The sequence below is a fragment of the Piliocolobus tephrosceles genome, chromosome 20 (assembly GCF_002776525.5).
Source record: "Piliocolobus tephrosceles isolate RC106 chromosome 20, ASM277652v3, whole genome shotgun sequence".
In the NCBI taxonomy this organism is placed as follows: domain Eukaryota; kingdom Metazoa; phylum Chordata; class Mammalia; order Primates; family Cercopithecidae; genus Piliocolobus; species Piliocolobus tephrosceles.
In genome coordinates this window covers 45,540,838-45,562,854 of record NC_045453.1, presented here as the reverse complement: position 1 = coordinate 45,562,854, position 22,017 = coordinate 45,540,838, and the positions used below count along the sequence as shown (strand labels likewise).

Here is a 22,017-nt window from a genome sequence, read left to right as displayed (position 1 = left end):
ATCCACCCGTCTCGGCCTCCCAAAGTGCTGGGATTACAGGCATGAGCCATCATACCTGGCCTCTATTTTAATTTCTAATGTGTGCTGGGTGCAGTGGCTCACATCTGTACATCTGTAATCCTAGAACTTTGGGAGGCGAAAGTAGGAGGATCGCTTGAGGCCAGGAGTTCAAGACCAGCCTGGGCAAGGCAGTGAGACCACATCTCTACAAAATTTTGTTTTAATTAATCAGGTGTGGTGGTGCACACCTACAGTCCTAGATGCTGGGGAAACCAGGGTGGGGGGATCTGTTGAGTCCGGGAGTTCAAGGCTGCAGCGAGCTATGATCTGCCGCTGCACTCCAGCCTGGGTGACAGAGTAAAACCCTGTCTCTAAAAAGAATTTTTTAACATTTGCCAGATGCGGTGGTGCACACTGTAGTCTTAGCTACTCAGGAAGATTACTTGAGCCCAGGAGTTCAAGCCTGCAGTGAGCTATGATCATGCCACTGCACTCCAGCCTAGGCAACAGAATGAGATTTTATCTTTAAAAAAAAATTTTCAAATGTGGTAAATACAGATTAAAATAAAGATTTTAATTTCTATTGTGATGATACAAGAGCTCTTTGGAATCCTCAATAATGTTTAAGCATTTAAGAGGTCTTGAAACCAAAACTTTGATCATCGCTAGTCCAGCACCAGGGCTGGGAGCACCAGAACTCAATCAATCAATCAATCAATGATCGATGATGGATGGATGGAACCTCTTTCTAGGAATACTCTGAGGTGTAGGGTATGGTCTGCTATGGACAAGAGCCAGAAAGAAGAGGTCCTCAGGAGTCAGTTCATTCCCTCTTGACTAGGAAGGAAAAGAAACAGATTTGGGGAACCACCATATGAAGCCATTATATGAACCATCATATGAACTATCATGTGTGTTCCAAGACCCTCAGAACACATCAGTGACTCCAACCATCCTCTCCCACAGTCCTCTCCACCATGTTTCGCTATAGTTAATGCCACGTTCTGTACCGTTTAGAAACTGACCACAGACCATGTTACCCAGCTCATCCCCCCAGTCACCCCGAGCTGTCACCCATTCCTCTTCCCGCTCCATCTTGTCAGTCACTATGAATTCTACCGCTTAATTATCTCTTAGATCCTTCAGGATTTAACTTGGACATCCCTTCCTCCAAGCAGATTTCCTGGCCCCTTCTCCCTATCAAATCTCTCTGTTAGAGGCTCTTATACAAGCTTCTTCCTTTTTTTCTAGAGTATTTCCCTCAGCCTCTAAATGCACACACATTTGTGAGATTTTCACAATGTCTGTCTCTCCAACTAGACTGTAAGCTCCAGAAAGGCTGGAATGCAGCTGGCCTTGCTGACCATGGTACCCTGAGCACCTGGCTAGAAGCCTGGGACAGAGGAAGGGCTTAATAAATGATGGATAGCTGGCTAGTTGGTTTGGCAGGTAGTTGAGTGATGAGGTTTGGGTAGTTGGACACCGTAGGTGGATAGGTGGAAGGATGAGTGGACAGAGGTGGGACAGGTGTACAGATGACGGGCTGGGTAGCTAGGCGGGTGGGAGAGTAGAACCACTCTCACTGCAAAGCACTAGTTCAGGCTCACACCATCAGCCTCCCAAACAGGGAGGCTCCCTCTCTGGCTTTCTAATAAAACAAAGTTCATTGTGTTACACCATTCGTAAACTGGCTCCTATCACCTACGGAATCAGCTGAGAGGTGAATCATTTTTAGAAGAACAGGTAGGAAGAAACAATAATAAAGTCCAAAGAGCACAGCTGGTCTAACAAGGCACCCCACAATTTGGCCTCCCACCTCTCCGGTCTCCACTCTCACCACCCATCTGAAGTTTCAGCCATTTCCTGAGACTTTGTAGCTGACAGTCACGCTCCAGAGCGTGGGGCCTCTGTATGCTTTCTGCTTAAAATGCTAGTGCCAACCTTGTCTGTTGGCTGACTCATCCTGCCAGGGCGCCCTGCCCTCAGTGCTGGTGTCCTCTAGGGTGTTTCTCCAGTCCTCCCAAGGAGCTCTACTCAATGCTTCCTGACCCCACGCTGTCAGGCCTGATAATAACGCAACATTATTAACTAAAGAACTTGTGAGGCGTTGTTTCTGTTGTTCCCACAAGATCATGAGCTATCTGAGAGTGGGGATCATACCCTTACTCATCTCTAGCCAAGAAAAGTTCTGTGGCTTTTATTGAGCCCAATGGAGAGAAAGACATGGAGTTTTTATTGAGCCCAAGAGAGCATCTACTCTTCACTAGCTAAGCCTATTTGGACCTCAAATAGCTCAACTTCCCCCAAAACACCTTGCTTGTAAACATAAGCTTACACTGATGTTCCTTTCTCCAGATACCTGCTGTACTTTACTATCTACACAGCAGAACTTAGAACTCGGTGACTAGTGGACTTTGTCCATTCATTATTGAGTTATGTAAGATTCTGCTCCACACTGACAGCAGTGGCCCACCTGGAGCAACCACTGCCAAGACGCCGGCTGCAGCGGGGGAGGCACAGCTGGGCTGCATGCTCCACAGAGCTGGCAGGAGCCAGGAGCAGACAGGAGCCCAAAGCAGGCAGGAGCCCCAAACTGTCACAACCTGGCCAGGTGTGCACACACTTGGGGAAGCACTGACATGCAGCCGCTGCTGCTTCAGCCCCCTCCAGACTTTTGGCACTGATGAGCATGGGAGGGAGGCTGAAGTGGGACTGAGGGCAGCTCAGTGCCAGCCTGCAGGCGCCCCTTGGCATGAACAGCCTAGGCACCATGAACAGTGGCGGGAGGCAGGCAGGCTCCTGGGCAGAAGAAGGTGGGTCCTGGGTGAAGCCCCAAATTCAAACTGAGGAGGACCTGAAGCCTGGAGGCCAAACTGCCAGTCCCGCAGAGTGGAGTGGGAACTTGTGGTGTTTTTTTCCAGGCCCACCCATAGCCGCCCATGGACCAATCTGCACATACTTCCTCCCCTACAAGGCCCACAAAAGCCCAGGACTCAGCCAGACTCGAGAAGACAATGACCTGCCAGCTGCAGAGAGGTGTTACCCACTCCAGGGTCTCCTCTCTGCTGAGAGCTGAACATTCAATGGATGACCTGCCTGCAGAGTGGAGTTACCCACTCCAGGGTCTCCTCTCTACTGACAGCTGAACCCTCATTGGGACACCCTGCCTGCAGACAGGAGCTACCCAGTGTGGGTCTCCTCTGAGCTGTTCTGTCACTCAATAAAGCTCCTCCTTGCCTTGCTCACCCTCCACTTTCCCATGTACTTTATCCTTCTTGGACACAGGACAGGCACTCAGGACCATCAGATGGTAGAGCTAAAACAGCTGTAGCACAAACAGGGCTGAAACATGCCCCTTGCTCACCACATTACAGGCAACAAAAAGGAGATAAGAGAAGAGAGAACTGTGGCCCTTTGGGAAGCCCACGCCTAGGAGATCCCCGAGCCACGGCTGTCACACCCTCTTTGAGGCTCTACAGTTTCTGGTGTCTCCACGCTTCCGGGTGCTACCACATTCCCCAGTGCCAGTCATGGAAGCTGCTTGCAGTACGCCCAGTCCAGCTGCAGCCTTGCAGGGAGCTGGCGACCATGCCAGCATTGGGAGCTGCCCACCCCACTGCAGCCAGCATGCCTGACTGTGAGCAGTAGCTGGACCCCGCACTCACTTGCACACCCTTCACCACTCCATGCCTGGACTTGCCCTTGGCAGGCATGGGAACTAGGCTGAGAGCACAAGCTGAGCACAACCTGCCAGGCTGAGTAGGCAGAATGAGCCCAGTAGGCCTGAGCAAAACTTGGGCAAAGGTGCCACTGGCCACAAAGGTTTCCAGCTGGCAAAATGACACCCCAAGGATCCCATACAAACATCACCACAATATTCATGTAAAACCCTAGGTACAAGACAAAATTGTAATGTTACATTGATTGTGCTTACTCTGTGCAAGCACTTCACGGTCATTAATTCTTGAAGTCCTCAAAATAACCCTGTGAATAAGAAACATATTATCCCCTTCACTGTACAGAAGAGGATATGAGATGAAATCAGAAGACAAAGTGCCATGTGTAAAACAACACACGTGGTCAGTGGCAATAGCAGGATGTAACCTTAGAAGCTACCCTTCCACATCCATGCCTCTGCCACACTCTGCACTGTACTGGGCATGATGCAAAAGTTTGGGATTATGAGACTAATGACATCCCCAAAGAAACCTTACTAATTTAATCAAGCCATAGTCCAAAGGTCATCCTCCAAGGAAAAGTTCATACAAGGAAAAAGCTGTTTCTCACATGCAGAAAACACTTAATGTCTGCTGAACAGATGAATAAAGAAATAAAAACAAAGCAAATCAATAAATACAAATATGCTTCAAGGGATTAAGAAGACGATACAGAAATATACATCACCTTTGTTCAGTACTGATTAGTGATAGCTACCTCTCAAAAGTTAGAGAAGGTAAAAAGGAAAAGGGGGAAGATGACAAAAACAAAAACAACCGCAAAACTTACTTATTCTTCAAAATCAAAAGAGAAAGGAATTCAAGCAAAGATCCAATCAAAGACAATCAAATCAGTTTCACGAGCACTTAGGCTCTAGAGAAGGAGGAATGGATTATTTCTACTGACCCATTCATTTATTAGTCATGAGAAAGGGCAGAAAATCTGAAAACTATTTGTTAGTAGAAAACATAGGCTATGTTACTCTGGAAACAAGGTTCCCTTGGGGAAAAGTTTGCCTTGGAGTGTTCCTAAATTCCCTCCTTTACCATTCTCCTTCTTCCAACACTGGTCCACTCACTAGACACTGATAACATCAGCCCCCACCTCCCCAGCTCATCTTCAGAGATGGTCCACTGCCAACAGAATAAAGGCTGTTCATCTCAACGCTAGAAGAAACTAGCAGGTCACTTGGCTGCAACTTCTTTACATGACACTCTAGCTGGTGATCAGCCCCACCAAAAAAAAAGAAAGAAAGAAACAGCACAACCAGGTGGTATCACACCTGTCTCCTCAACAGAATGGCTCTCCACATTCTCACACTGCTCTGCTATGAACCAACTGGTCACTAACTGGCTACCCGGAGCTTCCACAGAGCAAGGACTATGCCCACTATGTCCCCAGTGCAAAACATGATGCTGTGCACTCTGTACGTGGTCAGTAAATCCTTGCTGAGTGAATAATCATGACTGTATACATCCAGGCCTCTTGCTCAAATCACTGTGTGTCTATTCTTGCCCCCTGGAAGTCTGTTCTCCACTAGCAGCACAAGTGACCTTTTGACAACATATGTCAGGCCACCACATGTTCTCACTCCTCCAATGGCCCTACCACACTTAAAACCTGAGACTTTACCATGGCTTAACAGGCCCTACATGAGCCACACTTCCCTACTCAGGGTCCACGGACTTCCCTGCATCCATTGCATGTTCCAGGCATGCTCCTGACACATGGCCTCTGCGTTGGCTGTGATTTCTGCCTAGAACATTCTTCCCAGATATTACCACGGTTCATTACCTTACTTCCTTCACCAATCACTTGCACAGACAGTCTTTCCCTGACCAATGTTATCTGTGGTTAGCTACCCCTTTACAGTGCTTTATTTTCTTTACAGAATGTTACCACCTACCACTAACTTATGATCTTTTGTTTACTCACTCGACCTGTGCTGTCCAATATGGCAGCTACCAGCCACACGTGGCTACTGAACACCTGATACGTGACTAGCTCAAATTGAGTTGTGCTGTAAGTACAAAATCACACCAGATTTTAAAGATGTATTTACTAGAAAAAATGTAAAATATCTCAATATTCTCTCTCTCTCTCTCTCTCTCTCTCTCTCTATATATATATATATATATATATACACACATTTTTTTTTTTTTTGAGATGGAGTCTTGCTCTGTTGCCCAGGCTGGAGTACAATGGCGCGATCTTGGCTCACTGCAACCTCCGCCTCCTGGGTTTATGCAATTCTCCTGCCTCAGCCTCCCAAGTAGGTGAGATTACATGTGCCCGCTACCGCGCTTGGCTAATTTTTATAATTTTAGTAGAGACGGGGTTTCATCATGTTGGCTAGGCTGGTCTCAAACTCCTGATCTCAAGTGATCCACCTGCCTCAGCCTCTCAAAGTGCTGGGATTACAGGCATGAGCCACTGTGCCTGGCCCACTGTGCATTTTTTACATATAATCTACCCCATATAGTCATCACAGTAACACCAGAGGAAGAGGGAAAGAAGGGAGGACTATTGAAGTCATGGTTCAGAAGAAGAATCTGAGGCTCAGAGAAGTACAATAATACCTCCAAGCTCACAAAATGAGCAAGTGGCAGACTCAGAATGCAAACCCGTGTCTTCCAGCCTCAGTCCCTGGCACCTGGACCTCCACCCGAGGCCCAGGCTGGCAGCCGGCAGACAGCGCCACACCCACAGAGATTATCTGTTTGGCCTGCATGGTTTGCTTTAGTTGTTTGTTTCCGCTATAATCCTTGCCAAATATTTGAAAATTTAGGGATTTTAACAGTCCAGGTTCCCATTTTTCATTCAACACCCGAACACTTGGTACACACCTAGCACAAGGAGCATGATCCAAGAACAAGACAGAAGTGGCCCCAGTGCTCACAGAGGGACTCAGACAACAAACCAGGAAGTAAGGAAAATACCTAAGAGGCCAAATTTTGACAAGTGCTGTAAATGAGGAAAAATAGAGAGGTGGGATAGGAAACACCAGCGATAGGGGGCGCTATTTTCAATGGAATAACTGAGAAAGTCCACATTGAAGAAGTGTCATTTGAACAAAAACTCAAGCGAGGAGGAGTGGGAGATGTGGACATCTGGGGAAAGAACACCTCCAGCAGATGCGTGGCAAGTGCAGACGTCCTGAATGGCATCGCTGATCAGAATGGAGAAACATCATCTCTCTAGACACAGGGTGTGGCAGAAAGAGACAACTTCCCCTTCTGGGTACAGAAGTGTTACTGGAATGTGGCTCTTAGCCAGTAACAACAGGTTCCCAGCCTTCCCTGCATCCGGTGTGGCCATGTGACGATTCTCACCAACGAAGGGTGAGCATTATTGATATGTCTCTCCTACACCAAAGCAGCCAAGAAGAGGGTATGCCTCCTCCACCCTCTCACCTCTTCTGCTGGCTAGGCAGAGATGACAGTGAGGCCCCAGAGATATAAAAGAGGCTCCAGGATATAGAAGAAAAGCCACCTGCTGACCAGCAACTGGTCAGATAGCCATCTGTTTACATGACGAAAGATAAACTTCTTTGGTATCTTTAGTGCAAGCCATGAAAACGTGGGGGTAGGCCAGGTGCGGTGGTTCACGCCTATAGTCCTAACACTTTGGGAGGCCAAGATGGGCAGATTCACTTGAGGCCAGAAGTTCCAGACTGGCCTGGACAACATGGCAAAACCATGTTTCCACTAAAAATACAAAATTTAGCTCGGTGCGGTGGTCAGCGCCTGTAATCCCAGCTGCTCTGGAGTCTGAGGCATAAGAATCGCCTGAACCTGAGAGGCAAAGGTTGCAGTGAGCCCAGATCATGCCACTGCATTCCAACCTAGGCAACAAAGGAAGACTCAAAAAAAAACAAGTGGGTAAATTTGTTATGGAAGCTAGCAAGTGCCCTCCACAGCCTATTATCTCCCTGATTGTGAAGCTAAAAATAAATTTATTTTCTCCTCTCTGCTCATGGTTTCTAACGCAGAATTATTCCAGGTCTGCCTGGCCCCTAAAGGCATTGAGTTTGCAACTCTTGTACTGTTTTAACTAATTCTGCCTAAAACCAATACTTGCCACACCACTGAGACCTGTCTTCCTCCAACTCACTCTAAACTCCAACCCTTTCCACCCCACCAAGAATCAAAATGCCTCATCTGATAAGTGAAAGTAAACAATCCAGTCAAGGTGTTAACAGCCCAAAGTGCCTATCTACAGTCCATCAAAGGATGCCAGGAGGCAGAATTCCTCAATCTTTTGAATGGACAGAGGTATCCTGGAGGAAATGCCATCTACTCTTACCCTAAATATGATTATCAGTATAGGCAAAGTTGCCCCGATAGCAAAAAAAGTCTTAACTAAGAATGTTTCACACAGCTGGGTTTAACAAAAACAAAACAGCAACAACAACAACAAAGACAGTTTATGCCTGTAATCCCCACATGCTGGGAAGTCCAACACAGAAGGATCACTTGAGCCCAGGGATTCAAGACCAGCCTGGGCAACATAAGGAGACTCCATCTCCTACCAAAAAAATTTTTTTAATTACTAATAGCTGGGTGTGGTGGTGCATGACTATAGCCCCAGTTCCTCAGGAGGCTGAGGCAGGAGGTTCACTTGAGCCCAGGAGGCCAAGGCTACAGTGAGCCATGATCATGCCACTATACTCCAGCCCGGGTGACAGAGCAAAAAAGACCTTGTCTCAAAAAAAGAAAAAAAGAAAAAAAAAAAATGTTTTACATGATAACAAAATGGATTTTGTTATCTTGGACTGGATCCCAGACCAGATAAAAGACATTGCTGGGGCAATTTGAGAGATCTGAATAAAGTCTACAGATTAGTTAATAATTTATCAATATTACTTTCCTGGTTTTGATAATTATAAGATAGTTATAGGAGAAAATAACATTCAAAGAAGTTGGGTAAAAGGTACATGGGAACTCTGTACTATTTTTGCAAATTCTTCAAAATAAAAAGTTAAAAATATTTTTTAAAAAAAGAAAGAAAAGTGCCTTAATTGAATCATCACATGTGGGCACCAGCCAAGGACAACTGATACCTTCTCACAAGGGCCCACCTACCTGGTCAAATGAAAACACCACCTTTAGGGAAAAGGATGAGAACAGACCAAGTATTTTTGTAAAGCCTTATCTGGCAAATTGCTTCACTTTTGAGCTAGTCTCCGTCACCTAGAATCATTTTTTCTTGACAGTTCCCTGGGGAACTTATAAGTCCTGCTCAGAGGAAGTTCACACAGTGACTTACCTGTGCCCCAGGCAGAATCCCTGTGATGGCTTACACTCTGTCAATAAGACCGGGAAAATAAGAATCAGCAGGTGCAATGAGGTGAGACCACAGGTCCCTGGGGCAAAGGACACCAAGTTCCTGAGAGCAGATATCCCATGCGGGGTTCAGAATCCTATACTCCTAAAAGTTTAAAATCTTGGTCTGAGCAATGACTCCAGCCTGTAATTCCAACACTTTGGGAGGCCAACGCAGGTGGACCATCTGAGCTCAGGAGTTCAAGACCAACCCAGGCGACATGGTGAAACCCCATGTCTAAAAGAAATACAAAAATCACCCAGCTACTTGGGGGGCTGAGGCTGAGGTGGGAGGATCGCTTGGGCCTGGGAGGTCAATGCTGCAGTGAGCCATTTTCGTGCCACTGCACTCAAGCGTGGGGGACAAAGTGAGACATTATCTCGAAAAAAAAGAGCTCTAACCAGCTAACAAGAGGAAACGGAACTGGCAGTCACTCTGACGGCATGATGTCTCAGTGTTGTCTCAAATAACAAAATTGGATTTTGCCAACTTCTTCTCTGGATGATAAATTCACTTCATCAGTGTTTTTTCAAACTATGAATCATAAAATCATTTTAGTGAGTATCAATCATCTTTTCTTAAAAGAAATGTAGTAGAGAGGCCAGGGGCAGTGGCTCACGCCTATAACCCCTGCACTTTGGGAGGCTGAGGTGGGTGCGTCACCTGAGGTCAGGAGTTCAAGACCAGCCTGGCCAACATGGTGAAATTCCATCTCTACTAAAAATGCAAAAAAAAAAAAAAAAAAATTAGCTGGGTGTGGTCGAGGGTATCTGTAATCCCAGCTACTCAAGAGGTTGAGGCAGAAGAATCGCTTGAACCCAGGAGGTGGAGGTTACAGTGGGCAGAGATGGAGCCACTGCACTCCAGCCTGGGCCACAGAGCAAGACTCTGTCTCAAAACAACAAAAAAAAAAGTAGTAGAAAGTAGAAAAAATATCAGCATGCATTGAGCGGATGAATGTCTTACTGTGAATCTTGTTTGAAGCACATAGTTCTATACAATCATCATCAGCCTTCCAAAACACAAGTGTCCTTCATTTCAAATGATATGACAAATCCTTTGTCACTAATCAGAGGGAAAAAAATGTTTTACATAGTTTTTATATTCACAATAACTTTTATTAGAAAATCTAAGATGTGTTCCCATGAGGGGAAAATTCTTTTGCAAACTGAAGTCAAAAACTTTAAGTATCTCCGCCAAGATATTTATTAATTATAAACAGGTAAAAAAAAAAAAAAAAAAAAAAACATTACAGTGGAGAAACCCTGCAGATACCACCTTAACCACACACTCAAGGTCAACATCACCAATAATAAGATACATTGACATCACATACCCCAGTATCATATGGACACAAAATCACTTTTGTGGTTTTCTTGCAAAAACTGCTTAACTTCAATTTATTTGCGATAAAATATCAGAGAAAGCCACACTGAGAATCATCCTAAAAAACAACGGACCAGTACTCTTCAAAAATTAAGGTTATGAAAAACAAGGAAAGACTTACAAGCTGTCACGTACCAGAGGAGACTCAGGAGACATGCCACATTTAGATGCAATGTGAGATACCGGATTGGATGCTGAACCAGAAGGAAGACATTAGGTGGGAAAACCAGTGAAATCTAGATAAAGTTTAGTTAATTTATTGGTTGTGATCATTGTACTGTGGTTACATAAAGGATAATATCACAGGAAGTTCAGTGAAGAGTTCATATATGAGTACTCTCTACTATTTTGCAACTTTACTATAAATCTACAATTATTTCAAAATAAATTTTTTAAACACTTTTTCTGAAGAAAGAAACAAGAGTATTCTGCCCTATAAACTATGTATCATTTTAACACAGTATAGTGCCCTACCATAGTGCTGTACCTCCAACTCTCTAACCTTAAGGGATAATCATAATATACATTGGGTGTGTAATCTTAAGTAATCTTAATCTTTATTGGGAGTGTAATATTAAGTAAACTGAATACACGGGAAAGAGCTGAAGCTGTCCTTCTTTACCCAGGCTCTTGCTCAGCCCTCTGTCACCCCTTGCGTCTTCCTAACACCCAGTAGGAGGATTGTCAAGATGCTCTTTTCCTCCTCACGGGGAACAATGTGAGACATGCAACAAATGCCATGACTAGGGATTCCCAATCCCTCACGAGCATCCACAGAAAGTGCGAGGCATGTGTGAAGGGTGAGAGGAGATACTTATTAATGCAATGAATACTTTCTGAGTGCTCACGTCTACCTGGCACAGTGCCAGGCCCCAGGGAAACAGTCATGAACAAGACGTACATGGTGACTGGCTCTCAGAGAGTTTGAGAGATAATAAGCAAACAAAAATATATTCGCACATACACACACATATACATTCATAAAAAGGGGAATGTTACCAAGCCAGAAAATCAAAGTAAGGTAATAAAGCCTTCTCTGAAGACGGGCATACAAGACAGAACCTGATCCTTCTCTGAGACTCAGTTTCCCGTCTATAAGACGAATCTAATGGTGTTCACCCCTATAGAACTGTTGTGAAGAAGTGAATTAGATAAAACCGTGCAGGATTTAGCAGAATTCCTAGCAAGTGAATGAGTGGCCAGAAATAGTAATTAGTGACCAAATTACTGATCAACCATTACATTGAAAGCGTTAACCTTCTCAATTTACTTTAAATTCTACATATCTCACTGAAATGTACTTAAAGAGTCTATGAATAAATGACTGCTCACAGAAACAGCTATTTCCTCTCTTCTGGATAGTAACAATGAAAAATGAATACATTTGGAAATGGACAGAGCAAAAACCACAAATGCTCAGCTTGCTCAGTGACTGAAGGCAAGCTCCCTGGCCCTGCTGGTGGTTACCTCCTTTGTGCTTGGATGAATGTGTGGGCTAAGTTCAAGCCAGTGCTGACCAACCTCCCTGGAAGGATTTTTTCCCCTGTCTTTTTATAACTTGAACTTGAGGAAAGGCAGTCAAAGCCACCAAAATAAATCTCTCAGTCCTCAGGAAGGGGCTAAAACACTATTACTTCTTTTCCCAGGCTATAGATACAAATATAATTAACATATTCTCTTTCACAAAACAAGCTTCAGTAAGAGGGCATCCCAATTCCAGAATATGCAAACACAAAGCTGTCAAAATAACCTAGAAAAATAGTCAAGAAACAAGGAAGCATCATATAAATCAACTTCAAACCAAAGTGCTATATATCACACAACTGGACGTTTCTAAATAACTTCTCTCTCTCTCTGACAGGTAAAAAGAAACACACACACACACTATCTCTGCCATTCCACTCTCTCCCACTCCACTCTCAAGCTCACACACACTCTCAAGCTCTCAAGTTTCCATGTTTAAAATAAAGCAATAGAAGTTTAAAACCAAAACATGTTTAGTAAACAGTCTAGGTCACTCAAGAGCACCTTTTAAACTACTAATACATCTTGTATAGGTGTATTTTGCACACAAAGATATTTTAAAATATTGCATAAGGAAAAACACCAGGCACTTGCATCACATTACTTATCAAGTTCACCTAAAAGAAAGAAAAAACTTCCACGTGCTCCCAACTCAAGGAGTCAGCAATAGCAGCAACTCTGCCCCCTTTTCTCTTTCCAGCCAGCAGCACCTTTCCTCCCTTGCTCCTCCAGCCTTCGTTCACCAACCCCCAACTCCCTGTTTTCTTTTTCTCTTCTTCAAAACCAAAAGAGACAAACAAACAAAAAAAATCTGTCTTCTGCTGAGCCTGGGTTTGTCATGTCCAGGTAAGGGCTGGGATCCAGGGATGTAGACCAAGCCATGCCTCAAACAAGGAGTAAAAAAGTTTCGAAAGATTACAGGAGTCAACCTCTGCACAGGTGAACACAAACGAGGCTCTCTCCTTCCTTTCATCTCTCCATTAACTGGAAGGGCAGCAACAGGCCACCTCCAACGCCCTCACATCCCAACAGGCCACCTCCAACGCCCTCACATCCCACACACCTCCCACAAACATGGCACTGCCTCCCACCCCTCAACTAGAACAATTCCCTCCAGAGACTTGAGCCTGACCGCCTGATTGTGCAGCCTTCCGCACTGGCGACCTTCTCTCCTCCCAAGCCTTGAGCCCCCTGGTTGGGTGTGACATTCTACTCTCCTGCCTTCCTGCCTTCCTCTCTCCACGTCCCTTCTCTCTCCAACTTGATCCTCCACTCCTACCTCCCGAAATCTGGCTGTCAGTAACAATAGTGAGTATAAAAAATTATTGTAACTATGATTTAGTGGACAGTTATTATGTATTTATTTATTTCATCTGATCTCAACTACTTACACAGCATTATTTTACAGAAGTGGTTCTCAAATGTTGTGGCCTCAGGACGCTTTTATGGGCTTCAAAAATTACTGAGGAGACCCAAGAGCTTTTATTAACATCAATTATCTACTGATAGTTACCATATTAGAAATTAAAACTGTTAAAATTTTAAACCAAATGCACAGCCCACAGAGCCATCACATCATCACACATCATGCAGTTTCTGGAAAATTCAACTGTACCGTCACAAGAGAATGAAAAAATGAAATATAACATGTTAGTGGTACTGTGAAAACAGTTCTGACTTTGTGAACCCCTATGAAAGAGTCTCAGTGACACCCAGTTGTCCCCGGGCCACACTTTGAGAATCACTGTTTTACAAAACAGAACCTGAGCCTTAAAGAGGAAAATCAGCTTGCCCAGTCACTCGGCTAGCCCAGTGAAGGGCTCCAGCGTGAACCTGGCTTATGCAGCACTGCTGTTACCCTCTCTCTTTCTTCTTTACTGGGCTCTTCCTAGGAGACAGAACTCACTTCCACCACAGCAACTATCACTTCCGGTGACCCACCTGCAAACGCACATCCGCAGAGCTGATAACTCACCTGAGTTTCTACTGCCCGGAGTTCCCACCAGCACCCCGAAACAAATCAACAGACCACCAAGCCCTTCCACCCACCCCGACCCACGCAGGGCCAGCATCGGTGCCTTTGGGAAAGGTCATTCTTCCACTTAATAAGGCCCCAAGCCACTCAGAATCATCTTTGACTCCCCATTTCTCTATGTCCTGCTGACTGGTCTTTAGAATGTCTCTTGCAACTGCAAAAAGCAGGATATAGAAGTGTGTACGTTATGTTCCTACACAAACGGGAAAAAGACTAGGTACAAACGCACCAAAAGTTTATGAGTAGTTAGCTCTAGATCGTGGGATTATAAGCAATTTGTGATTTGATCTCTTCGGTATATTTTTCTGCATAACACACGTTTCATAAGCATACATTATTTTCATAATCAGAAAATACAGTGATTGCTTCTTCAGGGCTTTGTTTGTAAGTTTTGCCCCTTGCCTCCGCCTTTTCCAATTACAATCAAGCCCAGAATCCGATCACCATGGGTCATATTTCAGTTCTCTTTACTGTCTTCCTGCACTGGTTGTCAGCACTCAGACAGACATCTTGAACCTCAGTCTTGTGTCACAGAGTGGTGGCAGGAAAGTCAGGGAGATAATAATGCATAAAAGGCACTTTGCACAGCCTTTGGCAAATGGTAAATAAAAGTTCACCGTTACTGGTGCTAGTATTATTATTTCCCTACACTGCTATTAGATGAAACTTCGGAAAACACTAAATGGCAAATGACAGCCCTGTTTTAGAACCATTAGTAGTTCACAATGCCTAAAAATATACCTGATATTTACAGAACCCTGACTTTTGGACCTAACACTGTAAGAAATGTTACCTCATTCAACTACCATTCCAGCCCCACGAGGTGGGTCCTATGGAGATCTCCATTTTACAGATGAAGAAACTGAGGCACAGACATGTTCAATAAAGTGCCAAGGCATGAAGCTAGAGAGTAAAAGAGCTGGAATTCAAGCCTTTATTCAGTCTTGTTGCACAAGAGAATTTTCCAAGATGGTGGATATATTTATATCTGCATTATTGAATATGTGTCTATTGAGCACTTGAAGTGTGCCTAATGCAATTAACTAAAATCTTTATTTTATTTTATGTTAACTTAAATAGTCACATAGAGGGCCGACAGTTATCATACCGGCCAGCACAGGGATCTAGAGATCAAAAACCCAAATGCCCAGGCTTAACAAAGAAAAGTCCACACAACACCCTGTCTACCAGACTTGCAACTAATTCTTACAAAATCTTCAATTTGTCTAAAATCATTAGTGAAGTAAACGTGTTCCTATCTTCCAGCCACTCCCTGCCCACCTCTCGACTAAGTCTTCTGTATAATGAAAGGACTTTAGGAAGTTAGAGTAGGGGAGACTTGGGTTTAAATCCAGCATCGCAGTATACTAGCTGTGTGACCTTGGGCAGTCTTATTTATTTTTGAGTAATCAACCTCCTCATTTCAGTCTCTGAGCCCTTGTTCCTCATCTGTAGAATGGGCTGACAATGTCAACTTCCAAAGAGTATCAGCCAAGCACCTAACAGAAACTATCTATAAGGTCACTGGTAATACCCCTTCAGGGCTCAACTCAAGTTCCACCCTCTTATCTAAAGAGACTGCAGAAGCCCTGGAGATCTCTTCCTCCAGCCTCCATAATTCCCTAGAGGTTCCATCTCAACCGTACACAGATTCTATTGTTATTTTTTTGTATTGTGTGTTCTCCGATAAGCATTTCCCTGAGGCCCCGGGCTTCTGTCATCTGTAAGCCCGAGGCAACAAGTCTCTACACAAAGGGCTCTGAAGGGAACCGGAGGAGCTGGCTCAACCCAGCATTATTATCTGAGGGGTCTCAGTCCCCCCTCTGTAAAACGGGGATAAAAAGTGAGGGTTTGGCAGGGCGCGGTGGCTCACGCCTATAATCCCAGCCCTTTGGGAGGCCAAGGCGGGCGGATCACGAGGTCAGGAGATTGAGACCATCCTGGCTAACACAGTGAAATCCCGTCTCTACTACAAATACAAAAAATTAGCGGGGCTGCTGGCGGGCGCCTGTAGTTCCAGCTATTAGGGAGGCTGAGGCAGGAGAATGGGGTGAACCCGGGAGGTGGAGCTTGCAGTGAGCCGACATAGTGCCACTGCACTTCAGCCTGGGCGACAGAGAGACTCCGTCCCCCCCCAAAAAAAGTGAGGGCTTTTATCAGTCAGTCAATTGGTGGGAGGAAGAAATGCAATTGCCAAGGTAAAGAAATAAGCGTAGGGCTGGGCTGGGGGCAGTGGCTCAGGCCTGTAATCCCAGCACTTTGGGAGGCCGAGGCGGGTGAATCACGAGGTCAGGAGATCGAGAACATCCTGGCTAACACGATGAAACCCCATCTCTACTAAAAATACAAAAAATTGGCTGGGCGTGGTGGCGGGAGCCTGTAGTCCCAGCTACTTGGGAGGCTGAGGCAGGAGAATGGCGTGAACGCGGGAGGCGAAGCTTGCAGTGAGCCTAGATCCCCCACTGCACTCCAGCCTGGCGGATAGAGCCAGACTCCATCTCAAAGAAAAAAAAAGAAGCGTAGTACCTGGTACTTGGTAGTGCCTTGACAGATACCTCCTGTCCTTAATACATGTTTGTCCTCATCATCACTGACCTAAGAGGCTAACCATGAACTACTTTCCCTTTGACACTATCTTCTTTTCAAAAGGGGAAGACGTCAGTACACGCTAAAGATATCTAATCCAGGCAAAATGCCACTGGTGGTTTCTTCTTCTTTTTCTCTCCTGAACTTGATAGACTTCACACTAGATTCTACCGGAGAGGCTAATCAGGAAGAAAGGGTGAGAACAGTCAGAAAAGAAAAAGAATGGGGTGAATTTGCCCTATCAGATAAGCAAGCATATTATAAAACATAGCTATGAAGCTGGCACATCACCAGCACTCAGTAAATATTTTTTGCCACTTTTTAAATACTTGCTTTTGAATAAAGTTACAATTATTAAACTGTAAAAATAACAGTAATGACAACAAGCACTCTTCATGGCGCCCTTGCTGAACGCCAGGCTCTGTGTGGAGAGCTTTATCCACACACGTTATCTCACCTGAACTCACAACAGTGTTTTTCACACCCAACTGCAACTCTTTTGTGGATCACACCTGTAATCCCAGCATTTTGGGAGGCCAAGGTGGGAGGATCACTTGAGCCCAGGAGTTTGAGACCAGCCTGGGCAACATAGGGAGACCCCGTCTCTATAAATAATTTTAAAAATTAGCGAAGTGTGGTGGTGTGCACCAACAATCCCACTTACTCAGGAGCCTGAGGCAGGGGGATCACCTGAGCCCACCAGGAGGTTGAGGCTGCAGTGAGCCATGACTGCGCCACTGCACTCCAGCTTGGGCAATAGGGTAAGACCCTGTCTCAAAAAAAAAAAAAAAAAAAAATGGCATAGCTGTGACTGTCTTAAGAAACTGACTTTGACTTTGGGCAAGTTAACTATGTGCTATGATCTGAATGTTTGTGTCCCCCTAAAATTCAAATATTGAAACCTAACCCCTCACTGAGATAGTATTAAGAGGTAGGGCCTTTGGGAGGTGATCAGGTCATGAGGTCCTTGTGAATGGGATTAGTACCCTTACAAAACGGGCCCAAGGGAGTCTGTTTGCTCCTTCTACCACGTGACGACACAGCAGGAATCTACTATGTATGAGGACCTGGCTTTCACAAGACAGCCTATCTGCTGGCACCTTGATCTTGGATATCCCAAGCTTCAGAACTACGAGAAATAAATGCTTGTTGTTTATAAGCCACCCAGTTTATGGTATTTTGTTACAGCAGTCCAAACACACCAAGAAACTATGTCTCCCAATCTGTACAATGGCATAACAATAATAGTCTCTACATGCCAAGATGGCTGCAAAGATTCAACTGGATTTTGTACCTGGAGCTGGGACCAGAGAGTCTGGCACAGAGTCAAGTCTCAATAAAGGTGGCTACTATTTTGCCTATGCAACAGAATCACTTCCGCATTTGAAATGAATATTATTGCCACATAATTGAAAGCCACAAGGCAATAAAAATAATCTCATCACATCTTAGCCTGAATCAAGCACTCATATTCCTTACAACGCTGATTACTGCAAAGGCCCCTAGTTTAGAAACTCAGTCAAACTCAACACTCCACCACCAGCAGTCCTTACTTTCCAATAACCCTGGGACCTGTTTTTCTGTAGGTTGCTTTCCCTTTGCCTGAGGCTCCACTAAAGATTAACATTAAAAAAATTATTAACAACTTCCTTCAATCCTCCTCACAACCAACTGAAACTTCTCCAGTGCCAATGAATTTTGTAGGTGACTTTTTAAAATTACCTAAATAAGCATTGCTGGGTCAATAATTAATTCTAAGTATTAATTATAAAACTACGCATGAGAAAAAAACAAACAGTAAAAAGAAAAAAATGCCTTTCACCTTTGCCTAATGGATTCATCATCAGTCCTCCTCTTTAGAGGTATCAGTGTTAGGTTTCTTATAAACCATTACATACAGATGAATCTCTGTGTGTGTGTGTGTGTGTGTGTGCACATTTGTTAGCACACACATACACACAACTTTACTCCACTGTGGATATCTTGCTTTTCTCAATCCTCTACCTTGGAACTCTTTTAAGATCAACACCCTCTTTCTAAGAGTTGCATAACATTCCACCAAATGATTCAGGCCGTAACTTAACAAATTTCCCAGTTTTGTATATTAAGGTCATTTATGATTTTTTGTTATAAACGATGATGCAAAAATCATCATCTTTACACATAGATCTTTGTAGGCAGAAATATAATCCATATAATAAAAATTAGAAATTAGAAAAACTAGAAATGGTCAGATCAAAGAGTTTATAGATTTCCAATTTTTTTAGGGAAGCATTTTTTGCTTAAGTATAAAGATTTCTAATCTTGACAGCTACTGTCAAATTTCCCAATATGAAACTTTCAGATGTTTTGATCCTTTATGCTTCTGTGACCAATGCAGAGGCGTCTGTTTCATCACTCCTCTACCAGCAATTGATGCTCAGTTAATATTTATCAATCTCGCTGGTTAAAAAAATGGCATTTTATCACTATTATAGCACGCATGTCTTTCCTTATAAATTAGGTCAAGTATATTCAGTTGCCAATTTATATATCTCTTTCCACTCACTGCCAACTTCTGAATCATTGACTTTCCTTGAAAGTACTGTTGGGAAGGTTATCAAGTAGCCTTGTCTTCAAGACCAAGGACACCATCTTATTCTCATCATCCTGGCAATATTTGACACTAACCACCACCACCTCCTTCAGGATGCTCTTCTCCCTTTCCTGCCATGACTATTTGCTGTGCTGGCTCTCCTCTATGGACTGCAAGTCAATCTTCTCCCTGAAATCCTAAAGAGGGGCATATCCCAATGTCCAATCCCTGGCTCCCTTTTATTCTCACGTAACATCCTTAAATTGTGGTTTATGTGCAAAAGATTTCCAAATGTCGACCCTCAAATCACCTGAGACCTAACCCCGCGTTTTCAGCTTTCTGCTGAACACCTCTAGCAGCGGGATGGATGTCCTTCCCACACTTCAGATAATGAACAAGGTCAACATGCATGAAACACTTGCTCTGTGCTTGTACTTGACACGTATTGCATCTCATGTAACTCTCCACATCCAAGAGAGAACACACCAACTTCACTGTCCACCTTCCTCAATCGTTACTCGCCTCCTTCAGCATCAAACCTCAGTTAATGACTCTACGCTCGCATCCTTCCCCCTTCTTCCCATCCAGTGAGCTGCCAAATCCTGCCAATTCTGCCAGTGAATGGTCTTCGTGTAACTATCCTGCCTTCCCATTTCACCTCTGGCTCAGACTGCTGATCACCTGCCTCTTACCTCAACCTTGACACCACCAGAGTTCTCTACTGAGAATATAAATAACATCACGTGAACCTGCCTCCTCAAAGCCCAAGGCCTCTGGACTTATTTCCTGCCATCCCTCCATGTCCCGGGGCTCCAGGCCTACACTGGCAAGGCACTGAACTCACAGTTCCTGTCCCAGCAGGCCCAATACTTCACAAGACTCATGCCAGTACATAATCCCTCTCTCACCAGATCACGGGCTCACCAGGTCTCATTCCCCTTATATCCCAGACAGCACCCAGCACAATGCTATGTGCTTTCTAAAGTTAATACTTTCTAAATACTTTCTAAAGTTAATACTTTCTAAAGTTAAACAACACAATTTGCTAGCATATGTTCATATTATTCCAAATAAGAAAAAGAACTTCCATACACATGAAAATCCATAATAAAGAAAAATCTTTGTAAAGTTTATCTGCTATGATTGAAGGTACACAGAAACATAAATATTACCTTAGAGCAAAAAAGTCAAACTCTTACTCTAAACAGCTTTAGAAATAACTCAAAAGTCACAAAAAGCAGATTCTAAAAACACTGGGTTTTAATGATTACAAACCAAAATAATGATTCCCTACTTGCCAAGAGAAGAAACAGATTCAGATGAGTCAAATAAGGTTCTGGAAATCTTTTGATTTTATGGTCTTCAGATGCCCCAATCAGGCGTCAGAACTACCAAACATTAACCTCCACAAGTTGATATGACAAAAGCAAAAAAGGCCTATGTTAAGTCAAATATCCACCAACTTGGTAGAGAAGTCAATAAAATCAAATGGCTCTGTGTGAACCTCGCCTATCACCTTTGAGGACACATCCCATTTAGGTCTACTTCATTCTTTAAAGTCAAACCAATTTAAAAAGTAACTTTTCCAAACAATCTTTCTAAACTGATTAAAAGAGGTCATTGAAAAGGGAGCACAGACTATTTTTCAGTGAATGAAGATAAGGATTCTGAAAAGCATTACTTTGTAGAAATATATAACAAGATTAAATTTTGTGTGTAACACTCTTCCTCTCTCTTAATATCAGAATATTTCAAACACGTGTAAAGCGTCCTTGACTTTTTTCTAGGAGTCAGGACTCTGTCAGAGTCGTCTCTGACATAAAGTTAGGAACTGCTAAGTTATGGATTAGCCATTCACGGAATCAAAATCATCTCTAACTGAAAGATTTAAAAGTAGCATGGTTAATTGTTAAGAGAACTTCTGAGTTGGTAGAAATGAGGGGTTCGCCTGACAGCTCGTGGTGCCCCCCTCAGCACTCTCACCTTCCCCCAACTATTTTACATCTTCATGGTAATGTTCCCTTGATGCTTTTTTAAAGGGGGAACAGGAAAAGCTCAAGTTAATAGGATGGAGGGAATTAACAGACTCTTCTCCTTTACCACCAGGGTCCTCTCCAGGGCAATGTGAACGGGACAGCAGTGCACGAACTCCTCCAGGCCCCCAGAGGCCACAGCTTAGGCCCGGTGGGCCAGGGACCAGCCGGTGACACTTTTAAGTCCAGGTTGGCTTTGGGGGAGCTGGAAACAGGCTTCCTCAGGGTGGGCGCGCGACAAAGGGGCGGGGCGCGGGCGGCCCCACTCACCTGCGATTCATGGGCCGGACCCTCACGGCCACCTTGACAGATGCCATCGCTCATCCCGACCCAGCCCGCGCGGGGTCCCACCAGCCCAGAACTCCGCGGTCGCCGGCGACGCAGGCGACTCAGATCCCGGCTCCCGCCCACTTCCCTCTCGCCCCCGCCCCTCTGCTCCCGGCCGGACCTGGAGTTCCGCGGCGGCCCCACCTGCCAGGCCACTGAGCATGCCCAGAGCGGCACCCGCCCGCGTGATCCGTGCGCCGCGGTTTGGCGACTGCCGGGCGGTGCGGAGGGGCGGGGCCGCGGGGCCTGGGCGCCGCCTCCGGGATCGCCTAGTCTGGAAGGGCCACGTTGTGGACCATGGCGCAGAGGTTATGGAGGGCGACTAGGGACGGATGGTTTCAGGAAAACTAGAACCCACTCTTATAGCCTGAAAAACTGGAGAGAAGAGGATCGCAGCAATTTAAAGCCAGCGGCAAGGATCACAGTCCTGGGGTCAGATGACCAAAGCCAGTTTTTCAGCCCTTAGCAAGGACCTGGCTTCACCCAGTCAAGCATGAGTTAACTCATCC

At 44.7% G+C, this 22,017-nt stretch overlaps 1 protein-coding gene across 3 annotated transcripts in view; it reads right to left on the bottom strand.

The window, feature by feature from the left end:
- The window catches only part of KIF16B (kinesin family member 16B), a 311,606-nt gene extending 289,935 nt beyond the window's left edge, over window positions 1-21,671 (bottom strand). For all 3 annotated transcript variants that reach the window (XM_023217818.2, XM_023217819.2, XM_031934693.1), the window contains exon 1: window positions 21,452-21,671. In XM_023217818.2, coding sequence (XP_023073586.1) covers window positions 21,452-21,498 — 47 coding nt within the window. In that variant the 5' untranslated portion in view covers window positions 21,499-21,671. The remainder of the gene's footprint in view (window positions 1-21,451) is intronic.
- Window positions 21,672-22,017: the final 346 nt, after the last annotated feature.